Below are 22,408 nucleotides of genomic sequence, written 5' to 3'. Positions count from 1 at the left end.
CCCTGAACACCGAGGAACCTTAGATAGAAACACTGTCAGTACCCCTGAACACCGAGGAACCTTAGATAGAACACCCTGTCAGTACCCCTGAACACTGAGGAACCTTAGATAGAAACACTGTCAGTACCCCTGAACACTGAGGAACCTTAGATAGAAACAGAGATAAACCACCGGGAACCTTGGATAGAAACACTGTCAGTACCCCTGAACACTGAGGAACCTTAGATAGAAACACTGTCAGTACCCCTGAACACCGGGGAACTTAGATAGAAACACTGTCAATACCCTTGAACACCGAGGAACCTTAGATGAAACACTGTCAATGCCCCTGAACACAGAGGAATCTTGGATAGAAACACTGTCAATACCCCTGAACACCGAGGAATCTTGGATAGAAACACTGTCAATACCCTGAACACAGAGGAATCTTGGATAGAAACACAGTCAATACCCCTGAACCACCGAGGAATCTTGGATAGAAACACAGTCAATACCCCTGAACACACCGAGGAATCTTAGATAGAAAACACTGTCAGTACCCCTGAACACCGAGGAACCTTAGATAGAAACACAGTCAATACCCCTGAACACCGAGGAATCTTGGATAGAAACACAGTCAATACCCCTGAACACCGAGGAATCTTAGATAGAAACACAGAAACAATGTGCTTTCGTGGCACCACCTTCTGATACCTCACACCGGGTTCGGGACTTCGGCAACCAGTAACTTTCCCCCATTGACCGAGCAACTGGGATCACTGTTGCCACAGTAAATGCTTGGGGAGGAAGGCCCGCGAGACACGCCCCCCCCGCGGCCTCCAGCTTAGGGTCAAGATGGCTGCTTCTTCTCCTGCGCCGTGGAAGAATCCGCTTTCACCTCCATCCTCTTCGACCCAGCATGGTGTCTGTGCCAAGACGTCTCCCACTGCCCAGAAGCACCAAGACGGTGAAAAACTCAAAKCCACTTCCTGGCCCGAGGCAACCCGCCTCTGGCCTGGACCCTTGTCCTTCATGCCTCGGGATCTGCCGAGCCTCCCCGTGAAGGAGAAAGTGACCCGTAGAGCTGCATTCTGTTTCTTTCTCCTCGAAACGGGTCTGTAAGGACTCGATAGCTGAGCCAAACAACGTTATTTGGCGAAACTGGCTCATTCAAATACATCTGCCTGTCCCTCTCATGAATACGGGACAACGTCAACCGTTGCCCCCATATTTTTCCCCACATCCAGGATAGTACAGYGGGACAGACCCACCAYAAAATCAACCGTAGCGCGGACTTTATCGAGAAGCTCTTAACTGGCTATGTCGACTCCACTGTCTCATTCAGCTACTGCAGAAAATCAAAATTATACATTTGTTGTATTGTAACCACATTCAACGACCGGTCCACCACACACTCAGCCTGGTACACTTTGTTCAGCTGATCCGCCGGGTAKTGTCACTGTTTATTCGGAAGCACAGTGCTAGGATTTGCCCCCTTGTTAGCCTCTGGATCTAAGTAACTCGCTAGCTTTTCATCTATCGGTGGGGTGCAAATGAGCCCTGCTTCCTCCATACCCTTTACATTCATGAACTCGTCATAACCYGGTAGCACCAACCGGGCTGAATGACGGGAATCCCAGGTTGCATTTAGCTAATCGTCGAAATCTTTAAATGGGTAAGTTACGCCTCACCGCTGCAGGGACAGGAGGAAAATACCTTTCCCCAATGGAAGTTGAATCCAGCCGGAGACAATGGTCACGCAAACTGGTCCGAACCAAAGTCTCCTGAAAGTGTTTCCACCCCAGGCAAACAGGACAGAACTCATGAGTAACTTATATTTTTGTTGTGAAACCACATGGCCTAGGGCACGGTCGGAGGTTCCAACTTGGCTAGTTAGCCTTTTTGAACTTACTCTTACCACTGGCCAGCTTACTCWAGCAAGGAAGCACTGGCTACTCAAGCAGAGTAGACGTGGTAGGTGTTTAGTTAACACAAAAARACGATATCAAGACCCAACACTCGCAACATCTAGGGGGACGAGTAGTCTCTCCCCACTAAGAGACACCTAAATCGGAGTCGAATCTCATAGTCTTTGTGTGCTTGAAAGGTTTGTAAATTGCGTGACACGTTCTTCCTTCAGGCGAACTGAAGAGCGAAGAATTKAGGAAATAAATGCGARCCCACGGTATTATAGCCAGGAAGGCGGGGCTTCCGWGGGCAAGCTCGGCATCCATTGGCCCGCCGGGTGTGATTTCAGTTGTCTTTAGGTRAATAKGATTGGTCGKTGACTCCCCATAGTATGTTACGCCGACTAAAAGGGAACTTCAGGTGTACTTACGATTCAGCAAAAGACCTGAACAAGAATACCAGCCATATACACTGTTTGGGAAAATTTAACCACCTTAACATTGTCACAGACAAGATCAAACTAAAATGGTCCTCAGGATCTCTCCAAAAATCAGCAATGTTCAAGAATCAAGCGATTATCTTCTTGAGTAGCTCCAGAAAGAAGGTGCTTTGTCACAGAGRAGCCTTTATGCAAGACACATTCATGTTTAACTCTTCTGTCCCACAGTCTTTCAGCAAACCATGATTCAGCATGTGTGGGAACTTGACTTTTTAAGAAGAACAAGGAATATAACCATTCTGCACCGTTAGATCCTTAGTTATACAACGTAACAAACCCCTAATCTGAATGTTTTGCTGTGAAGTTCTTTACAAGAGTGAGATAATCCTTCCCACGCAAAGGAAAATCATTCGTATAGTTCAAATCCGTGAYTTAGATGCTGTCGGCCTAGTGTGTTGTATTTTTATTTTACCGTTATTTTACCAGCTAAGTTGACTGAGAATACATTCTCATTTACAGCAAAAAACCTGGGTATTAGTTACAGCGGAGAGGAGAGGAGATGAATGAGCCAATTTTAAGTTGGGGATAATTAGGTGACCGTGATAGTATGAGGGCCAGATTGGGAATTTAGCCAGGACACCGGGGTTAACACCCTACTCTAACAATAAGTGTCATGGGATCTTTGGTGACCACAGAGAGTCAGGACACCCGTTTAACATCCCATCCAAAAGAAAGCACCCTACACAGGGCAATGTCCCCAATCTCTGCCCCATGGACAAGTGTCTGAGAATTTAAATGTGAATCCCTGAACAAGCGTATGGTACAACTAGACATAAGGTGCCTGTCCAGAGTCCACTTTCATAAGTCAGTAACACACTAAAACTTGCATCTGTTGTGAGTGTCCAGGGCTGTAAGAGAAAGGTCCATTGGTTGTGGCCCAGTTGTTGGTATGCAGGGCAGACGTTTCTGAGAGAGCTCCTCACTCTGCCATTGCTTGCTGAAGACAGGGAAGAGGATCAGAGACCCTAGATGACCTGCCTGTGATTGGCTGACTCCACTTGTGGTAAGGSCCCCTAGCAACAATAAACCACTGGGTTTGTCTAGTGCCTGATGTAAGGAAAGACAGAAGCACCTTCTACATGGGGTTAGAAGTCAAAGAGTGTTTTGTGAGTGTGTCCCGGGGCCAGAAAGAGTGACTGTGATGGGGATTTCCACAGTACGGCTCAGTCAAACGTCGACTGATGATTCTTTACAGATACTAAAAACTTCACTTATCACTTGGCAGGTGCCTTCTTAGAAGTGTAGAAGAATAAGCTGGGACATAAAGTCACTTCCATTTCATTTGCTTATTGTACAGTAGGAATGCCCTTTGGGTTTTATTCAGTCAGATAAAAAACAATATTGTGGAACAGCATTTACATTTACATTTAAGTCATTTAGCAGACGCTCTTATCCAGAGCGACTTACAAATTGGAAAGTTCATACATATTCATCCTGGTCCCCCCGTGGGGAATGAACCCACAACCCTGGCGTTGCAAGCGCCATGCTCTACCAACTGAGCCACACGGGACCACAAGGATGACTTGGACATCTGAATATAATAATTTTAAGTTAATGATCTGGGTAGCTGCTGAATGTAAGAATTGTGTCACATCTGCGCCCACTACGTCCTCTGGTGTTCATCCGGTGTCGTCCTATCCTTCAGTTCTCCCCCTGTATACACTCTCTCTCTCTTGGTGTGATTGTGTGGTTGGAGACAGGTGTGCTGGAGTCAGAGCAGATCCCTACCAGCTGCAAATCGTCCCATAAATCAAGACCTCTACATGTACTCATCCCTGCCACCTCCACTCTGCCAGGTCGTAATCTCTGCTCAGTCAGTTATCACTCTAGCCTTTTGTCTATTCTCAAGATCCTGTTGCTCTGCTTTGCTCGTTTTCCTGCCTTACACCATTTTTGTCATCTCCTTGCAGTTACCGCTCATTCTCTGACTCCTGTCTCCTGTTCCACATCTCACCACCACCACCACCTTACTCTGGATATCACTCACCACCATTACCTTGGATTCCCCTCAAGACCTGTTCCCCTGTTTTACTCAGCCAACTCCAACCTCACTCTACACTCCTGGTTTTTGCAACTCATCTGAGCTATCCCGGTTCTGCACCCCCCATTTCTCTGTAATCAATAAACCTTTATGTGCAATCATCCCGGCTTCCTCTTCTGAGTCCGCTCTTGGGTTCCCCCCCTTCGCTCATCGTAACAAATTGAGATGATAAAGTTATTTATTGTAAACAATCTTGGCAACCCGACAAGTAGACAGTACAGCAATTTCATGTGACGTAGCAAATTAAAAAAAAGTTATCTGAAACTATTTTGTTGTGTAATAAATGGGTAGATTAGTGTTGTGTTTCTCAATCCTGGTCCTGGGGWCCWAAAGGGGTACACATTTTKATTTTTTTGCCTTGGCATTACRCAGCTGATTGAAATATCAACGCTTGATGATAAGTTGATCAGCTCTGGGCAATCAGTGACTGGCAGACACTTCAGTGAGGCTTGAATGTAGCCTCTTGGGTCCGACGGGACTTCCCGTGTTTGTTTGGTTAAATCCGTCAAATTTTTAAATGTTTTAATATGTTTATTTTTGTCACCAACCATAGAGAACATAACTAAACTACTTGGGCTGGCTGACCAAGAAGTCAATCAGGATACAGATTATTTAGCCTGACCTATAGGACCCCTGGACACTGCGACTGTAGAGTTAGCAGTAGGCTGGCTCGGTGGTTTCCTAACAATATTTACAGATTCATTGGGTAACATGGGTGACAGTCCGTTTTTTTTATACAAATGTGAGAAGCGGTGTATATATCATTAGATTCCTTGATACACTGCAAATGTATTTAAAGTCAAATATAATAATAGGTTCATTAAGTAGACACTTTTATCGTATGTTTTTGATCCATTTAGCTAGAGATAAGAATAACAAAAAGAGTAAAGTAATTCAAAAAAATTCTATAAACCAAAAGTTAAAAACAGCAAGTTATGTGGCCCATCCAGGAATCAAATTCACAACCTTGGTGTTACAAGAACCATGCACCAGCCAACTGTCTTACTAACTAAGCCTTGAAAATACATTTAYCCAGAAAAAAGACTTACATAAACATGACTTTATAGTTTGGTAGATTTTTCATAGTCATAATCATCCACTTTGCAGCCTTTTTCTATCTTCATGGCGCTAGTCACATTTCTACAGGAAAAAGGAGATATCAATGACACCAAGCTTCAAAAGACAACAAAAAGTTATACATCCTTAAACAACTTCTTWGTAACTTATTTTGATTCTCCATCTGCCTCATATATGAACGAATGCCCTCTTATAGTTCCACAACACTCCTACAAATGCAAAAATGATCTGGCAAGTCTTATGTATGTGCATCTTTCCTCACATATCCTCTGGTACCACCTACCTCTTCCCCTCGGCCTCATCTGTAGAGTCAGGTAGTTCTGTCCTCCTGGTCTCAGGAAGCAGAAAGACCAGAGCCCCACCAACCAATGACAGGCTGCTGAACACGATAGTGGGGATAGACCAATGGTATGTGGCCAATATGTTGAGCATTGGAGACAGTATTCCAGCAATTCTGATCGCTATTGAGCCCAAGCCTATGGCCGTTTGTCTGTATGAATGAAGGAGCAAAGGATGTGATACATTAAGGGTTATTAAACCATGTAAAATAAGTTATGTTTATGGGCCTTATATGTACATGTATATATAAGAGAAATATATTTATACACACAAAAACACACACACACACATATGTGTATGCATTCGGAAAGTATTCAGACCCCTTAACTTTTTCCAAGTGTTGTTACGTTACAGCCTTCTTCTAAAATTGATTAAACTGTTTTTTCCCCTCATCAATCTACACACAATACCCCATAATGAAAAAGGGGAAAAAACGTTTTTTTACAAAAAATAAATAAATCGAAAATATCACATTTACATAAGTATTCAGACCCTTTGCTTAGTACTTTGGCAAAGATTACAGCCTTGAGTCGTCTTGGGTATGAYGCTAAAAGCTAGTATTTGGGAAGATTCTCCCATTCTTCTCTGCAAATCCTCTCAAGCTCTGTCGGGTAGGATGGGGAAAGKCGCTGCACAGCTATTTTCAGGACTCTCCAGAGATGTTCGATAGGTTTCAAGTTCGRGCTCTGGCTGGGCCACTCAAGGACATTCAGAGACTTGTAACGAAGCAACTCCTGCATTGTCTTGGCTGTGTACTTAGGGTGGTTGTCCTGTTGGAAGGTGAACCGTTTCCCCAGTCTGAGGTCCTGAGCGCTCTGGAGCAGGTTTTCATCAAGGATCTCTCTGTACTTTGCTCCGATCATCTTTCCCTCGATCCTTACTAGTCTCCCAGTCCCTGCCGCTGAAAAACATCCCCACAGCATGATGCTGCCACCACYATGCTTCACCGTAGGGATGCTTTTGGCCAGGTGATGAGCGGTGCCTGGTTTCCTCCAGACATGATGTTTAGCATTCAGGCCAAAGAGGTCAATATTGGTTTCAACAGATCAACGAATCTTGTTTGTCATGGTCTGAGAGTCCTTTATGTGCCTTTTGGCAAACTCCAAGTGGGCTGTCATGTGCCTTTTACTGAGGAGTGGCTTCMATCTGGCCACTCTACCATAAACGCCTGATTGGTGGAGTGCTGCAGAGATGGTTATCCTTCTGGAAGGTTCTCCCATCTCTACAGAGGAACTCTGTCAGAGTGACCAACGGGTTATTGGTCACCTCCCTGACCAAGGCCCTTCTCCCCCTATTGCTCAGTTTGGTCGGGCTGCCAGCTCTAGGATGAGTTTTTGCACTGTCGACCCTATATAGACAGGTGTGTGCCTTTCCAAATCATGTCCAATCAATTGAATTTACCACAGGTGGACTCCAGTCCAGATGTAGAAACATCTCAAGGATGATCAATGGAAACAGAATGCACCTAAGCTCAATTTCGAGTCTCATAGCACAGGGTCTGAAAGGTTATGAAAATACGGTATATATTWAATTTTTTGCTTTGCCATTATTGAGGATTGTGTGTAGATGATTGATTTTAAAAAGAATCTAGTTTAGAGTAAGGCTGACCCTTCACAAAAAAAGTGAAGGGGTCTGTACACATGTATATAGAAATATACAGGTCTTACCTAACAGAGGTGGGAAACAGCTCCTGAAAATAGACGTTGCATATGGATCCAGCATTGCTCATGAAAAACCTCCCAGCAGTAGCAAGAGCAGTAATAGCAACAGCGTTGTCTAAAATAGAGTTAACATACTGCACATCAACATGTTTTCTCATCTCTGTATGATCAGTCCACTGCCTCGGTAGATTTTTTATGTACAGTACCAGTCAAAAGTTTGGACACACCTACTCATTCCAGGATTTTTATTTATTTTTTACTATTTTCTACATAGTAGAATAATGTAATAATGAAGACATAAAAACTATGAAATAACACATATGGAATCATGTAGTAAAAAGTGTTAAACAAATCAAAATATATTTTATATTTGAGATTCTTTAAAGTAGCCACCTTTTGCCTTGATGATAGCTTTGCACACTCTTGGCATTCTCTCAACTAGCTTCATGAGGTAGTCACCTGTAGTGTCACATGGAGTGTGCAAATCTGTCATCAAGGCAAAGGGTGGCTACTTTGTAGAATTTAAAATCTACAATGTAGTGTCATGACTCTCTCCATGGTGAGGATGAAAAGTGCCAGATCAGCTTGGCACATGGCTGACAGACAGCCAGACTCTGGTTTTATGACTTAACAGCAGCTCATAAATAGTTAGTAGAAACATTCTCTTTCTTGCCCTGCAGTATTGGGAAAGAAATCCCTTTGTCTACAGAAGATCTTTGCTGCCAAAAACTCTGCTGGCCAAAGAATGAACTTTGGAACAATATTCATGAGGTAAAAATCTTAACTTCACTTGGGTAGGGGGCACTATTTTCACTTCTGGATTAAAAGTGTGCCCAAAATAAACTGCCTGCTTCTCAGTCCCAGAAGCTAGGATATGCATATAATTGTTAGATTTGGATAGAAAACACTCTAAAGTTTCCAAAACTGTTAAAATAATGTCTGTGAATATAACAGAACTGACATGGAAGGCAAAAACTTGAGAAAAATCCATCCAGGAAGTGGGATTTTTTTATGTTTTGTAGTTTTGTATTGAATGCCATTACAGKATCCATTGACTTAGGACTCAAATTGCACTTCCTATGGCTTCCACTAGATGTCAACAGTCTTTAGAAATTGTTTCAGGCTTGTATTCTGAAAAATGAGRGAGTAAGACCACTCTGAAGGAGTGGACCATTCAGTGTCCCAGAGGTTTTTAATGCGCGAGACCGAGAGCCCTCCTTTCTTGTTTACCTTTTATATTGACGACGTTATTGACCGGTCGAAATATTATCGATTATTTAGGCTATAAACAACCTGAGGATTGATTATAAATACCGTTTGACATGTTTCTATGAACTTTACAGATACTATTTGGATTTTTCATCTGCCTGTTGTGACTGCGTTTGAGCCTGTGGATTACTGAACAAAACGTTCGAACAAGATGAAGGTCTTTGGAAATAAACAGGGACTTTATCGAACAAAACAAACATTTATTGAGTAAATGGGAGTCTTGTGAGTACAACCATATGAAGATCATCAAAAGTAAGTGATTAATTTTATCACTATTTCTGACTTGTGTAACTCCTCTCTACTTGGCTGGTAACTGTTTGTAATAATTTGTCTGCTGGGCGCTGTTCTCAGATAATCGCATGGTATGCTTTCGCCGTAAAGCCTTTTTGAAATCTGACACCGTGGTTGGATTAACAAGAAGTTCATCTTTAAACCTATGTATAACACTTGTATGTTTTATGAATTTTTATAATTAGTATTTCTGTTTTTTATTTGGTGCTCTGCAATTTCACTGGATGTTGGCCAGGTGGGACTCTAGCATCCCACATACCCTAGTAAAGTTAAGAATGGTCTGTGGGGATCTAAAGAATAATCCTGTCATATGGTTTATTATTTTGTGATGTCATTAAGAATGGTATGACAAAGTAACTGTAACTCGGAAAGTGTATGCGTCCTTTGTATCAAGTTTACATCTAAATGTGGTATAAAATATATGATTAAATAAGAGAATACTTTTGTGAAGATAGCAATGTGATTTTAGCCTTCTAAATTAGATAATTGTTTTTCATATAAACTTGTGCCCAGTCAGTAGCCACGCCCAAGTGAGCTCAGAGTTCATGTCAGCATGACGGAAGGCCCCTTTGGTCAGAGTGCTTTAAAGGACGTGAGGCCGTGGTCTACACCTTGAAATGGTTAGAAACGTTGTACTGAGACCATACAGCATGGAGCGGTGGCTACACGGCTGAAAATGGTTTTTAAACTCTACAGACCAGCCTGACGCACGTGGTGAGCTGAACGTTACGAAATGATTTAAACTCTACAGACCAGAAAACATGGGACAATAGTCCATACGTTTGAAATGGTGAAACTCTCTCTCAATCTCTACAGAAGAAGATGACATCATCTAGGAGACCAGAAACATTCACAGTCTGCAACTGTGCATGTAAAAAGTGTTCTAAAGACATGAGGTGGGAAGGAAGAATCCCTCTGACACAACCGTTGGTACTTCTGAAGTATTTATCTAACGAACACTCCAAGACCAGAGAAGCTCTACAACTAAGAAGGACATTGTGATCTCTGGTGTACAACCAGAGCCTTACATCGAGCCACTACCCGTAGATGGATCGATTGGTTTCAACAGAGACGACAGAGAAAGACAGCTACGCATTAATATATATACTGCATTTCTAATCCGAATGAGCGGGTGCTAAGTATTATGGTTACTGTGAGCGTAGTTTCCAAATGTATGTATGATAAGTTGACTCTCTTTGTCTCTCCCTCCCTCTCTCTCTTTCCCCACCCCCTTTCCATTGTGTAACAAGCCGTCATATCGTGTCAGTCCACTAGGGACTTTTATCTCATGTATGTGTATTCTGTGTTATTATTTAGTTAGTTAGTAAACAAATAATTAAGCCAATTTGTGTATTGATGGTTCATCAATAAGGGCTAGGGTTCTTGCGACATTCAGAATGAGACTGATTCGGTAATAATGATTAAAGAAGGATTTTTAGGTATTGAGACAATTGAGACATGGATTGTGTATATGTTCCATTCAGAGGGTGGATGGGCATGACAAAATATTGAAGTGCCTTTGAACAGTGTATGTTAGTAGGTACGAGGTGCACCGGTTTGAGTGTGTCAAGAACTGCAACGCTGCTGTTTTCTTTTTACGCTAATCAGTTTCCTGTGTGTCTCAAGAAAGGTCCACCACCCAAAGGACATCCAGCAAATTTGACACAACTGTGGGAAGCATTGGAGTCAACATGAGCCAGCATCCCCGTGTAAGGCATTCAAAACCTGGTAGAGTCCATGCCCCAACAAATTGAGGCAATTCTGAGGGCAAAAGGGGGTGCAACTCAACATTAGGAAGGTGTTCACCCAAAAAATACAAAGAAAAACACTTCTCTTTTCCCACAAGCACTGACTTTTCTGATAAATACCATGTTGAGGGAATTGCAACTCGCTCTGGATAAGAGCATCTACTAAATGACAAAAATGTTAAATCTATTCCAGTTGGAACTTTACCTTGTGGAACAGCCAGGATTAGGAAGCATGTGAATCCGCCAGTCAGAAGGGTGGACATTAAGGATATCTTCCTCCCCAAATATTCCAGTATAAAGATGCTGAGTATATGACCTGGTATCTCTGTGAGTCCGAACATGAGCTGTGTCAAGAAGATGTCCAGGCCAAAGTTCCCGACGTTCAAGGACAGACAGCAGTAGGAGAGGTTTAATGAGAACCTGGGATTTCAGAGAGACACACAAAAATAGACATCACCTTTGTTTGTCATGATGAGATTTAGTATGGGCTGAAAGTTGGCCAATATGAGATATTAAGTTATTAAGAGGTATTAAACAACTTACCATGCAAGAGTAATAGTTAAGAAGTATTTCCTAAGTACAGGAGATCTGATGAGAAGGAGTATGCCTCCCTTCTGAACAACTTTCTTCTCAGCTATCTGGAATAGAGTTATCTTTTACAGAAATGAATAATTATAGACACTTGAATCTCTGCTTCCAAAGACTCGAGTGTCCCACTTTACCATAGAGATCCTATTCAAATACTAGAGGGCCTATGTCATAAACCTTCAAAGTTCCAGAATGGGTTGAAAACCGCAGTCATAGATGAGGTTAAGAGGTCAATCAAACTCAAGCAAAACAATGGAATTGCCATGGAAACGCATGGGGAAAAGGGCCGTGAGGGAAAGATCCCGAGTTGCCTCATTGCCCAACAGCAAAATGTGCCTACATTTAGGCTAATGTTTATATGTATATTTCACACTATGTTGAGATAAAAATCTGAGTATAATTCTGAATGCTAGCTATGCTAACCAGCTTATGCGAACGGGAGTTAGCATTTAGCGGTCACTTCTTCTAAACCTGAAAAGGGACAACTTCTACATGTTATGCAGCGAAAACAGCCAAATAAGGCATGTGATGTCAGAAATTGTGTAATCTAATTATTGTCAACCTAAAATATTGTCATATAATTATAAATACAGTTTATACAAGCTTTATGCCAATTGTCTGTATAAATAGCCTCTAAAATATATATATATATATATAAACAAACCATGAATGTCTAAATGTTTGTTTTCTTGGAAAGTTATAAGTGCTAAAATATGATACAATATCAGTACTTGTTGCATTGAAAACTTGTCTGCGTCCAATCATCAACTGATTTCAGCCAGTGTATGGCTGTATGGCTGCATTGTCCGAATGGAATGTTGACATATTGGCAGTTAATTAGAAAAATGTATGTGTTATTTCCTCTAAAACTGCCTGGCTAGTTTGCTAGCTAACACGTGCAGATAAATTCTTCAAATTCGGGATTTTACACTATCTGATCACAGCACTGGCAAACAATGGCTGGCCAGCTCCCTGACCTTTATACCAATTCCTAATTCATGCACTTTACCTTCTCTAGAATAGTGTCTGGAACTGTGCGTTTATTGATGGCTGCTACCCTGAGTATCAACTTCTTAGCTTCCTCTGTTTTCCCCTGATCCAATAACCACCTGGCTGATTCAGGAATAAACCTGGAAACACAGAACAGGCAGACAATTTTACAATTATAATTAATATTGATAATCATTATTATTCAGTTTGGGTGCTGTAATGCTCGTAAGAATTGTATCAATTTGTGGTGCTTCTGTTTGGCTTTGTAATGTCCCTAAGGTCTTCATCAGTTTTAATAGTTTCCGTTGTGGGATGTGTATTGCCTCTATGGATAAATATGCTCGGTTTTAATATTGGTTAAAGATGACACGTGTACACACCATATGTATACGGCGACCACTGCTAATGGTGCAACCATGACAAACTGAGCAAGTCTCCAGTCTCGGATGAAGAAGATCATGCCAGCAAGAATGCACTGGCCAACTCCACCGAACGTCTGACTCAAACAAGACGCATAAGAACGTTTTGTCACTCCGACCCATTCAGTTGCTGTGTGGAAGGAACATGTAATAATGTTAAACAACTTAATATGACCGGCTGACTGACAAATCATTGACTGAGTTCTGTTATCTCATGTTCTATTTAAAATTTTATTGTAGAGCATAGTCTATTTGAAATGGACATCACTTTACCTAATATAATGCAGTTGATTCGAAATCCACCATATGCGATCCCTACTATAAACTGGGATGCCATATACAAATAAAAGTTTGGAGACAAGCCTGTCGTTACAGTAAAAATGAGCATAATAACCATGGGTATCTGAGTTGCTCGTTGGCGACCAAATCTGCAAGAGAAAAGGTGAGAAAACTGTGTTTGAAACCTCCTTTTGAAGGTTTGAGGAATGTTCCTCTTGATTTACTTGTTTATGTTTGGTGTTGTTTTTTTACAAAGAGAAAGAAAGAAACCAAGAAGTATAGGACATGTTATTCACAACTTCAAGTGTGCTTACGATTCAGCGAAAGGTCCAAACAAGAGTGAACCAAGAAGAATGCCAGCCATGAACACAGTTTGWGCAAGTCCGACAACGTTAGCTTTGCCACAGACAAGATCAAACTGCAACAAAATAAAATCTGATAACATACAAGCTCATTAATGACATGACATTATACAGTCTTATGTTTAGTAAAAAAAAACATCCCCAACACTCTCATCTAGTCCTACTTACATCAGTGACGATGGTGGCTTCATACACTATATTGTTGTACACCCATCCATTCTGGCAGTCAGTGGTCTGATTGAGTCCATACTCCCTGATGGTGTCAATGTCCCAGTCTACAGGGGTAAACATCAGGCACCTACTGAAGGTTCCATCCTCCTGCCGAGGCACGGTCAGATTCAGCTGTTCCTCACTGCTCAGATTGGAACCAGCTCTAAGTATCCAGTCAGTGTYACAGTGGCGCTCAGGGTCTGACTGGATGAAAATCAAACTGGCCAGGTGGAAAGGCAGGACAAGATTCGGGAAGCATAGTCCAAATAGTATGAGCTTCTGGAATAATCCAAAGTCTCCAATGGTCCTCAGGATCTCGCCAAAATCAGCCATGTTGAAGAATCAAAGCGATTCTCTGCTTGAGTAGCTCCAGAAAGAAGATGCTATGTAACAGAGAAGCCTTTATGCAAGATAAATTAATGTTTAACTTTACTTTCCCACAGTCAWTCAGCAAGCATGATTCAGCATGTATAGAAACAGGATTTTTTTTAAACAAGAACAGTTAGAAGGAATATAACCATTCTGCACTGTCCGTTCCCTAGTTATACAACTCTTTAAAAAAAATATCTAAATGTTTTGCCCCAAAATATTTTAGTTGCACTATAATACCGCTTAGGAGTTTCAAAATGACACAAGCAGATCAACATTATACAATTTAACACAGGAGGTTGGTGGGACCTTAATTTGGGAGGAAATGCTCGTGGTAATGACTGGAGCGGAATCAGTGGAATGGTATCAAATCCATCAAACATGTGGTTTGCAAGTGTTTGATGCCATTCCATTTGCTCCGTTACAGCCATTATTATGAGCCGATCTCCCTTCAGCAGCCTCCTGTGAATGTAACTTACTTCAAATTTACAAGAGTGAGATAATCCTTCATATGCTAAGGAAAATCCTTAATGTGGCTTAATGTGTCGTATCCTATTAGCTACCGGCATTTTACTTTTTAGACCTCACTTTTATCAAAAAACGTTCAACTCCAACCAATTCCAGTAAAACATATTTTAGATTTTTCCCCTAGGGATTTATAGCCTGGTAAAACCAACCTGAAAGCTGCGTGAACACCGATCAACCTGGTTACACCAGGATAAGGGAGCTATGTTGGAGTGAAAAACTATTACACTTTTGTCATTTGAGAATGTAAACAGCCAAATGAATTTTCTGGGCAAGTGACCATAATCTTCGGGCAAGTAAAAAAAACTGCTTCTGATCTGCCAGATGGACAAGTGTCTTTGAGAATTTAAATGTGAATCCCTGAACAAGTGTATGGTACAACTAAATCAAATCTATTTGTCAAATACACATGGTTAGCAGGTGTTTTTATTTATTTTTAATTTTTAATTTTAAGGGGTGGATCAGCTTAATATTGCGGAAAGAATGTTGCTTCCATCAATGTAATTGTCTGCATCATTTCCAATCCCCCATATTGTTTTGGGTAAATATATCCATACACGCATGCATACATATACACATATATACATACACATACCTATATAGATATACATATACACATACATACACATACCTATATAGATATACATATACACATACCTATATAGACATACATATACACATATATACATACACATACCTATATAGACATACATATACACATATATACATACACATACCTATATAGATATACATATACACATATATACATACACATACCTATATAGATATGACATATAACAGATTTTACATTTACATTTAAGTCATTTAGCAGACGCTCTTATCCAGAGCGACTTACAAATTGGTGCATTCACCTTATGATATCCAGTGGACAACCACTTTACAATAGTGCATCTAACTCTTTTAAGAGTTAGGAGAGGGCCTAGAACAGAGCCCTGGGGGACACCGTGGTGAGAGCACGTGGTGCGGAGACAGATTCTCGTCACGCACACCTGGTAGGAGCGACCTGTCAGGTAGGACGCAATCAAGCGTGGGCCGCGCCGGAGATGCCCAACCGGAGAGGGTGGAGAGGAGGATCTGATGGTTCACAGTATCAAAGGCAGCCGATAGGTCTAGAAGGATGAGTGCAGAGGAGAGAGAGTTAGCTTTAGCAGTGCGGAGCGCCTCCGTGACAGAGAAGGCAGTCTCAGTTGAATGATAGTCTTGAAACCTGACTGATTTGGATTCAAGAAGGTAATTCTGAGAGAGATAGCAGGAGAGCTGGCCAAGGACGGCACGTTCAAGAGTTTTGGAGAGAAAAGAAAGAAGGGATACTGGTCTGTAGTTGTTGACATCGGAGGGATCGAGTGTAGGTTTTCAGAAGGGGTGCACACTCTCGCTCTCTTGAAGACGGAAGGGACGTAGCCAGCGGTCAAGGATGATGTTATGAGCGAGGTGAGGTAAGGGGAAGGTCTCCGGAAATGTGTCTGGAGAAGAGAGGAGGGGATAGGGTCAAGCGGGCAGGTTGTTGGCGGCCGGCCGTCACAAGACGCGAGATTTCATCTGGAGAGAGAGGGGAAAAGAGGTCAAAGCACAGGGTAGGGCAGTGTGAGCAGAACCAGCGTGTCGTTTGACTTAGCAAACGAGGATCGGATGTCGTCGACCTTCTTTTCAAATGGTTGACGAAGTCATCCGCAGAGAGGGAGGAGGGGGGAGGAGGATTCAGGAGGGAGGAGAAGGTGGCAAAGAGCTTCCTAGGGTTAGAGGCAGATGCTTGGAATTTAAGAGTGGTAGAAAGTGGCTTTAGCAGCAGAGAACAGAAGAGGAGAATGTAGAGAGGAGGGAGTGAAAGGATGCCAGGTCCGCAGGGATGCGAGTTTTCCTCCATTTCCGCTCGGCTGCCCGGAGCCCTGTTCTGCGAGCTCGCAATGAGTCGTCGAGCCATGGAGCAGGAGGGGAGGACCGAGCCGGCCTGGAGGATAGGGGACATAGAGAGTCAAAGGATGCAGAAAGGGAGGAGAGGAGGTTGAGGAGGCAGAATCAGGAGATAGGTTGGGAAGGTTTGAGCAGAGGGAAGAGATGATAGGATGGAAGAGGAGAGAGTAGCGGGGGAGAGAGAGCGAAGGTTGGGACGGCGCGATACCATCCGAGTAGGGGCAGTGTGGGAAGTGTTGGATGAGAGCGAGAGGGAAAAGGATACAAGGTAGTGGTCGGAGACTTGGAGGGGAGTTGCAATGAGATTAGTGGAAGAACAGCATCTAGTAAAGATGAGGTCAAGCGTATTGCCTGCCTTGTGAGTAGGGGGGGAAGGTGAGAGGGTGAGGTCAAAAGAGGAGAGGAGTGGAAAGAAGGAGGCAGAGAGGAATGAGTCAAAGGTAGACGTGGGGAGGTTAAAGTCACCCAGAACTGTGAGAGGTGAGCCATCCTCAGGAAAGGAACTTATCAGGGCGTCAGACTCATTGATGAACTCTCCAGGGAACCTGGAGGGCGATAAATGATAAGGATGTTAAGCTTGAAAGGGCTGGTAACTGTAACAGCATGGATTTAAAGAGGCGATAGACAGATGGGTCAGGGGAGAAAGAGAGAATGTCCACTTGGGAGAGATGAGGATCCCAGTGCCACCACCCGCTGACCAGAAGCTCTCGGGTGTGCGAGAACACGTGGGCAGACGAGGAGAGAGCAGTAGGATAGCAGTGTTATCAGTGGTAATCCATGTTTCCGTCAGTGCAAGAAGTCGAGGGACTGGAGGGAAGCATAGGCTGAGATGAACTCTGCCTTGTTGGCTGCAGATCGGACATATATACATATCACATATCACATATATATAGATATACATATACACATAGTATACGTACAACATACCTATATAGATATACATATACACATATATACATACACATACCTATATAGATATACATATACACATATATACATACACATACCTATATAGACATACATACTTTTTAAAGAATATACCTTTATTATTATTCCCCGCAACCCCTACCACCAATCCCCCAATTGGAGTAAACTAATAAACACTTCTGCTTTTACCTTCAATTTATACATTTTATACACATTTTACAGACACAGTCTACTTTACAATAGTTCTCTCTTGTTTGTTCTTAGTCCTTCCTAAATTTCTAATGTCCTGTGCTGTGATGCCTCACAAAAGAATTGAACCTTCCTATTCTCATAGCTTCTACAGATTGTAAATAAAATATAAACTTTTTTGCTAAAATAATGATTATATTATTGATTGATTGACTATGGCTTTTCAAATCCCCCAGTATTGCTATCTGTAGCGTTAGTTCTAGGCAAATGTTGCAATTCCTCAGCCATTCCTGGACCTGTGACCAAAAACGAGCTACATATGGACAATACCAAAATAAATGATCTAATGACTCTGCCTCCTCACAGCAGAATCTGCAGAGCTGGGACGATTGTATCCCCCATATATATATAACATTCTATTTATTAGTTGCAAGAATTTTGTATAGTAATTTAAATTGAAAAATTCAAAAGTTTTGAATCCGGCGTTGTTTTGCGTATCAATTCATAAACCATGTGCCATGGAATGGGTACATCGAAAATCTCTTCCCAACTGTTCTGCAATTCATATGGCACAGCTGTCAGTTTTTTGGTCCTTAAATGAAATTGGTATATGTTTTTATCTATCACACTTTTCTTTAACCATTTATGTTCTTTAATACTGGGCCGACATACAGGTTCCTTACTTGTTCCCCCTTCTACTTGCCTCTTCCATTTTTGTGGTAATGCTGCAATTAATTGGTTGTAATTTTGGGTAGAGCAGACATTTCCATATGTGTGTGTTAGCTGCATGTGTGACATAACTCCACCAGTCCTATTTATGATATCATTCACTAAAATTAAACCTTTTTTAAACATTTCTTCGATAAATACCGTTTTTTAATCAATTAGTATATTTGAATTTAACCACAATATTTGTTGTACTATTTGTTCCGTCCTTTCAGGTGGATTAAACTGAAATTGCAACCAACTTTCTAAGGCTTGTTTAAAAAATAAAGATATTTTGAAGATTATTTCCTTTTCAAACAGCCGAAAGTGAGCAGGTGTAATCTGAATAAAGGGAAAAAGGCCCTTCTTGAACATAGGATGAGACATTCGTACCAATTTACTAGAGAACCAGTTTGGATTTAAGTGTAACTTTTGTATGACTGTTGCCTTTAGTGAGAGGTCTAATGCTTTAATATTTTATCATTTCTGCCCTCCGAATTCATATTCGTTATATAAATAGGCCCTTTTAATTTTATCTGGCTTGCTGTTCCAAATAAAATTGAATATTTTTGTTCATATAATTTAAAAAGCATAAAATCTGATAACATACAAGCTCATTAATGACATGATATTATACAGTCTTGTGTTTAGTAAAAAAAACATCCCCAACACTCAACTAGTCCTACTTACATCAGTGACGATGGTGGCTTCATACACTATATTGTTGTACACCCATCCATTCTGGCAGTCAGTGGTCTGATTGAGTCCATACTCCCTGATGGTGTCAATGTCCCAGTCTACAGGGGTAAACATCAGGCACCTACTGAAGGTTCCATCCTCCTGCCGAGGCACGGTCAGATTCAGCTGTTCCTCACTGCTCAGATTGGAACCAGCTCTAAGTATCCAGTCAGTGTCACAGTGGCGCTCAGGGTCTGACTGGATGAAAATCAAACTGGCCAGGTGGAAAGGCAGGACAAGATTCGGGAAGCATAGTCCAAATAGTATGAGCTTCTGGAATAATCCAAAGTCTCCAATGGTCCTCAGGATCTCGCCAAAATCAGCCATGTTGAAGAATCAAAGCGATTCTCTGCTTGAGTAGCTCCAGAAAGAAGATGCTATGTAACAGAGAAGCCTTTATGCAAGATAAATTAATGTTTAACTTTACTTTCCCACAGTCATTCAGCAAGCATGATTCAGCATGTGTAAAAACAGGACTTTCTAAGAAGAACAGTTAGAAGGAATATAAACATTCTGCACTGTCCGTTCCCTAGTTATTAACACATGAAGGTTAGTCAATCCTGTAAATGTCAAGAACTTTGAAAGTTTCTTCAAGTGCAGTCGAAAGAACCATCAAGCGCTATGATGAAACTGGCTTTTATGAGGACTGCTACAGGAAAGGAAGACCCAGAGATACCTCTGCTGCAAAAGATAAGTCCATTGAAGTTACCAGCCTCAGAAATTGCAACTGAAATAAACGCTTCACAGAGTTCAAGTATCAGACACATCTCAATACCAACTATTCAGAGGAGACTGTGTGAATCAGGCCTTCATGGTCGAATTGCTGCATAGAAGGACACCAATAAAAAAAAAAAGGACACCAATAATAAGGAGAGACTTGCTTGGGCCAAGAAACACGAGCAATGGACATTAGACCGGCGGAAATCTGTCCTTTGGTCTGGATTTTTGGTTCCGACCACCGTGTCTTTGTGAGAAGCAGAGTAGGTGAACAGATGATCTCTACGTGTAATTCTCACTGTGAATCATGGAGGAGGTGGTGTGATGGTGCTTTGCTGGTGACATTGCCTGTGATTTATTTAGAATTCAAGGCACACTTAACCAGCATGGCTACCACAGCACTCTGCAGCGATACGCCATCCCATGTGGTTTGCGCTTAGTGTGAATATAATTAGTTTTTCAGCAGGACAATGACCCAACACACCTCTAGGCTGTGTAAGGGGGATTTGACCAAGAAGTAGAGTAATCGAGTGCTGCATCAGATGACCTGGCCACCACAATCACCTGACCTCAGCCTAATTGAAATGGTTTGGGATCAGCTGGATCGCAGAGTGAAGGAAAATCAGCCAACAAGTGCTCAGCATGTGGGAACTCCTTCAAGACTGTTTGAAAACCATTCCAGGTGAAGCTGGTTGAGAGAATGCCAAGTGTGTGCAAAGCTGTCAAGGCAAAGGGTGTCTAGTTTGTATAATCTCAAATATAAAATACATTTTGATTTGTTTAACACTTTTTTGGTTACTACATGATTCCACGTGTTATTTCATAGTTTTGATGTCTTCACTACTATTCTACAATGTAGAAAACAGTAAAAATAAAGAAAAAACATTGAATGAGTAGGTCTGTCCAAACTTTTGACTGGTACTGTAAGGTCCCACAGTTGACATTGCATGTCAGAGCAAAAACCAAGCCATGAGGTCAAAAGGAATTGTCCGTAGAGCTCCGAGACAGGATTGTGTCGAGGCACAGAACCGGGGAAGGGTACCGAAATATTTCTGTAGCATTGAAGGTCCCGAAGAACACAGTGGCCTCCATCATTCTTAAATGGAATAAGTTTAGAACCACCAAGACTCTTCCTAGATGGCCGCCCGGCCAAACTGAGCAAGCGGGGGAGAAGGCCGTTGGTCAGGGAGGTGACCAAGAACCTGATGGTCACTCTGACAGAGCTCCAGAGTTCCTCTGTGGAGATGGGAGAACCTTCCAAAAGGACAACCATCTCTGCAGCACTCCACCAATCAGGCCTTTATGGTAAAGTGGCCAGATGGAAGCCCCTCCTCATTAAGGCACGGTAGCCCACTTGGAGTTTCCCAAAATGCATCTAAAGGACTCAGACCATGAGAAACAAGATTCTCTTGTCTGATGAAACCAAGATGGAACTCTTTGTCCTGAATGCCAAGTGTCACGTCTGGAAGAAACCTGACACAATCCCTACGGTGAAGCATGGTGGTGGCAGCATCATGCTGTGGCAGTTTTTCAGCGGCAGGGACTGGGAGACTAGTCAGGATCGAGGGAAAGATGAACAGAGCAAAGTACAGAGAGATCCTTGATGAAAACCTGCTCCAGAGCGCTGAGGACCTCAGACTGGGGAGAAGGTTCACCTTCCAACAGGACAATGACATTAAGCACACAGCCAAGACAATGCAGGAGTGGCTTCGGAACAAGTCTCTCAATGTCCTTGAGTGGCCCAGCCAGAGCCCAGACTTGAACCCGAATGTCCTTGAGCCCGGACTTGAACATCGGGTTCAGGTACGCTCCCCATCCAACTTGAGGCTCTGCAGAAAAGACTGGGAGAAACTCCCCAAATACAGGTGTGCCAAGCATGTAGTGTCATACCTAAGAAGACTCTAGGCTGTAATCGCTGCCAAATTTGCAATCGCTGCCAAATAATCGCTGCCAAAGTCTCCTCTCCAACAGATTTTTATGCCCTCCTGACCTGCATAGTACACCATCTGTAGTCTTCTCCTGGTCAAGAAAGACACGCAAATCCTTACATTTAACGCTTCAAATATTTCGTTCCTGTGAGTTGCGTGTTCGTCCCTTTCATAGTGAAAGCACTTACAAATTTGTAACATACTGTACAAATTGCAGGACGTAACACATGATACGAAATGGATGACATTCTAAACAATCGTGGCTTAGCTTGTGAGTGAGCACTAGACTACTTTCAAAACTACTGGCTGAAACTATTATCTGGCTATGCTTGCAAGGGCTAGTAGATCTTCCTGCCCTTATGACCAGACGGAAAACCAGTTACAGCCTATAACTAGTTTCGGGTCAGGTCACATGATCAGTAAAAAAACAACAGTGTAACAGATTGAGATTCTGGTACAAACTCATCCACAATTTGGAATGTTGCCAATTAATTGGATCCTTTGTGGCGCAACCGGTTTATATGTTGTCAMGCGGGCGGTCACGTGTTTATGGAGCAAAGGGCCATAAGTTCGAGCCAGGGAAGGAAGCATTACTGTTAGCAGCAGAGGTGACGCCGGCTACTGTGGTGCCATGACCCAGATTCACATTGTTTTTATTTGCCAAGAACCTGCATAAAACAGACTATGAATTTAAATAAATAAAACTCTTGAAACTTGA

General features: G+C 42.2%; 1 protein-coding gene across 4 annotated transcripts; it reads right to left on the bottom strand.

The window, feature by feature from the left end:
• Nucleotides 1-4,587: 4,587 nt before the first annotated feature.
• Nucleotides 4,588-20,968, bottom strand: slc22a13a (solute carrier family 22 member 13a). 4 transcript variants are annotated; one of them, XM_070438566.1, is made up of 10 exons: nucleotides 18,998-20,968; nucleotides 13,403-13,506; nucleotides 13,083-13,237; nucleotides 12,771-12,939; nucleotides 12,410-12,530; nucleotides 11,356-11,450; nucleotides 11,018-11,232; nucleotides 7,511-7,619; nucleotides 5,788-5,994; nucleotides 4,588-5,567 (listed from the first exon to the last, which is right to left on the bottom strand). In XM_070438566.1, exons 1-10 carry the CDS (start codon nucleotides 19,370-19,372, stop codon nucleotides 5,489-5,491), a joined length of 1,629 nt encoding a protein of 542 aa, XP_070294667.1. In that variant the 5' UTR covers nucleotides 19,373-20,968; the 3' UTR covers nucleotides 4,588-5,488. The 4 variants fall into 4 exon arrangements, with proteins under 4 accessions (XP_070294667.1, XP_023992595.1, XP_023992596.1 ...); XM_024136827.2 differs by lacking the exon at nucleotides 18,998-20,968 and adding an exon at nucleotides 13,619-14,068; XM_024136828.2 differs by lacking the exons at nucleotides 13,403-13,506; nucleotides 18,998-20,968 and adding an exon at nucleotides 13,619-14,068 and having other exon boundaries at nucleotides 13,204-13,237.
• Between the last annotated feature and the right edge of the window lie 1,440 nt (nucleotides 20,969-22,408).

Source organism: Salvelinus sp. IW2-2015, unplaced genomic scaffold, assembly GCF_002910315.2.
Source record: "Salvelinus sp. IW2-2015 unplaced genomic scaffold, ASM291031v2 Un_scaffold1024, whole genome shotgun sequence".
Lineage (NCBI taxonomy): Eukaryota > Metazoa > Chordata > Actinopteri > Salmoniformes > Salmonidae > Salvelinus > Salvelinus sp. IW2-2015.
The sequence above is the reverse complement of the archived record's forward strand: the minus strand, read 5'-3'. Positions and strand labels throughout refer to the sequence as shown.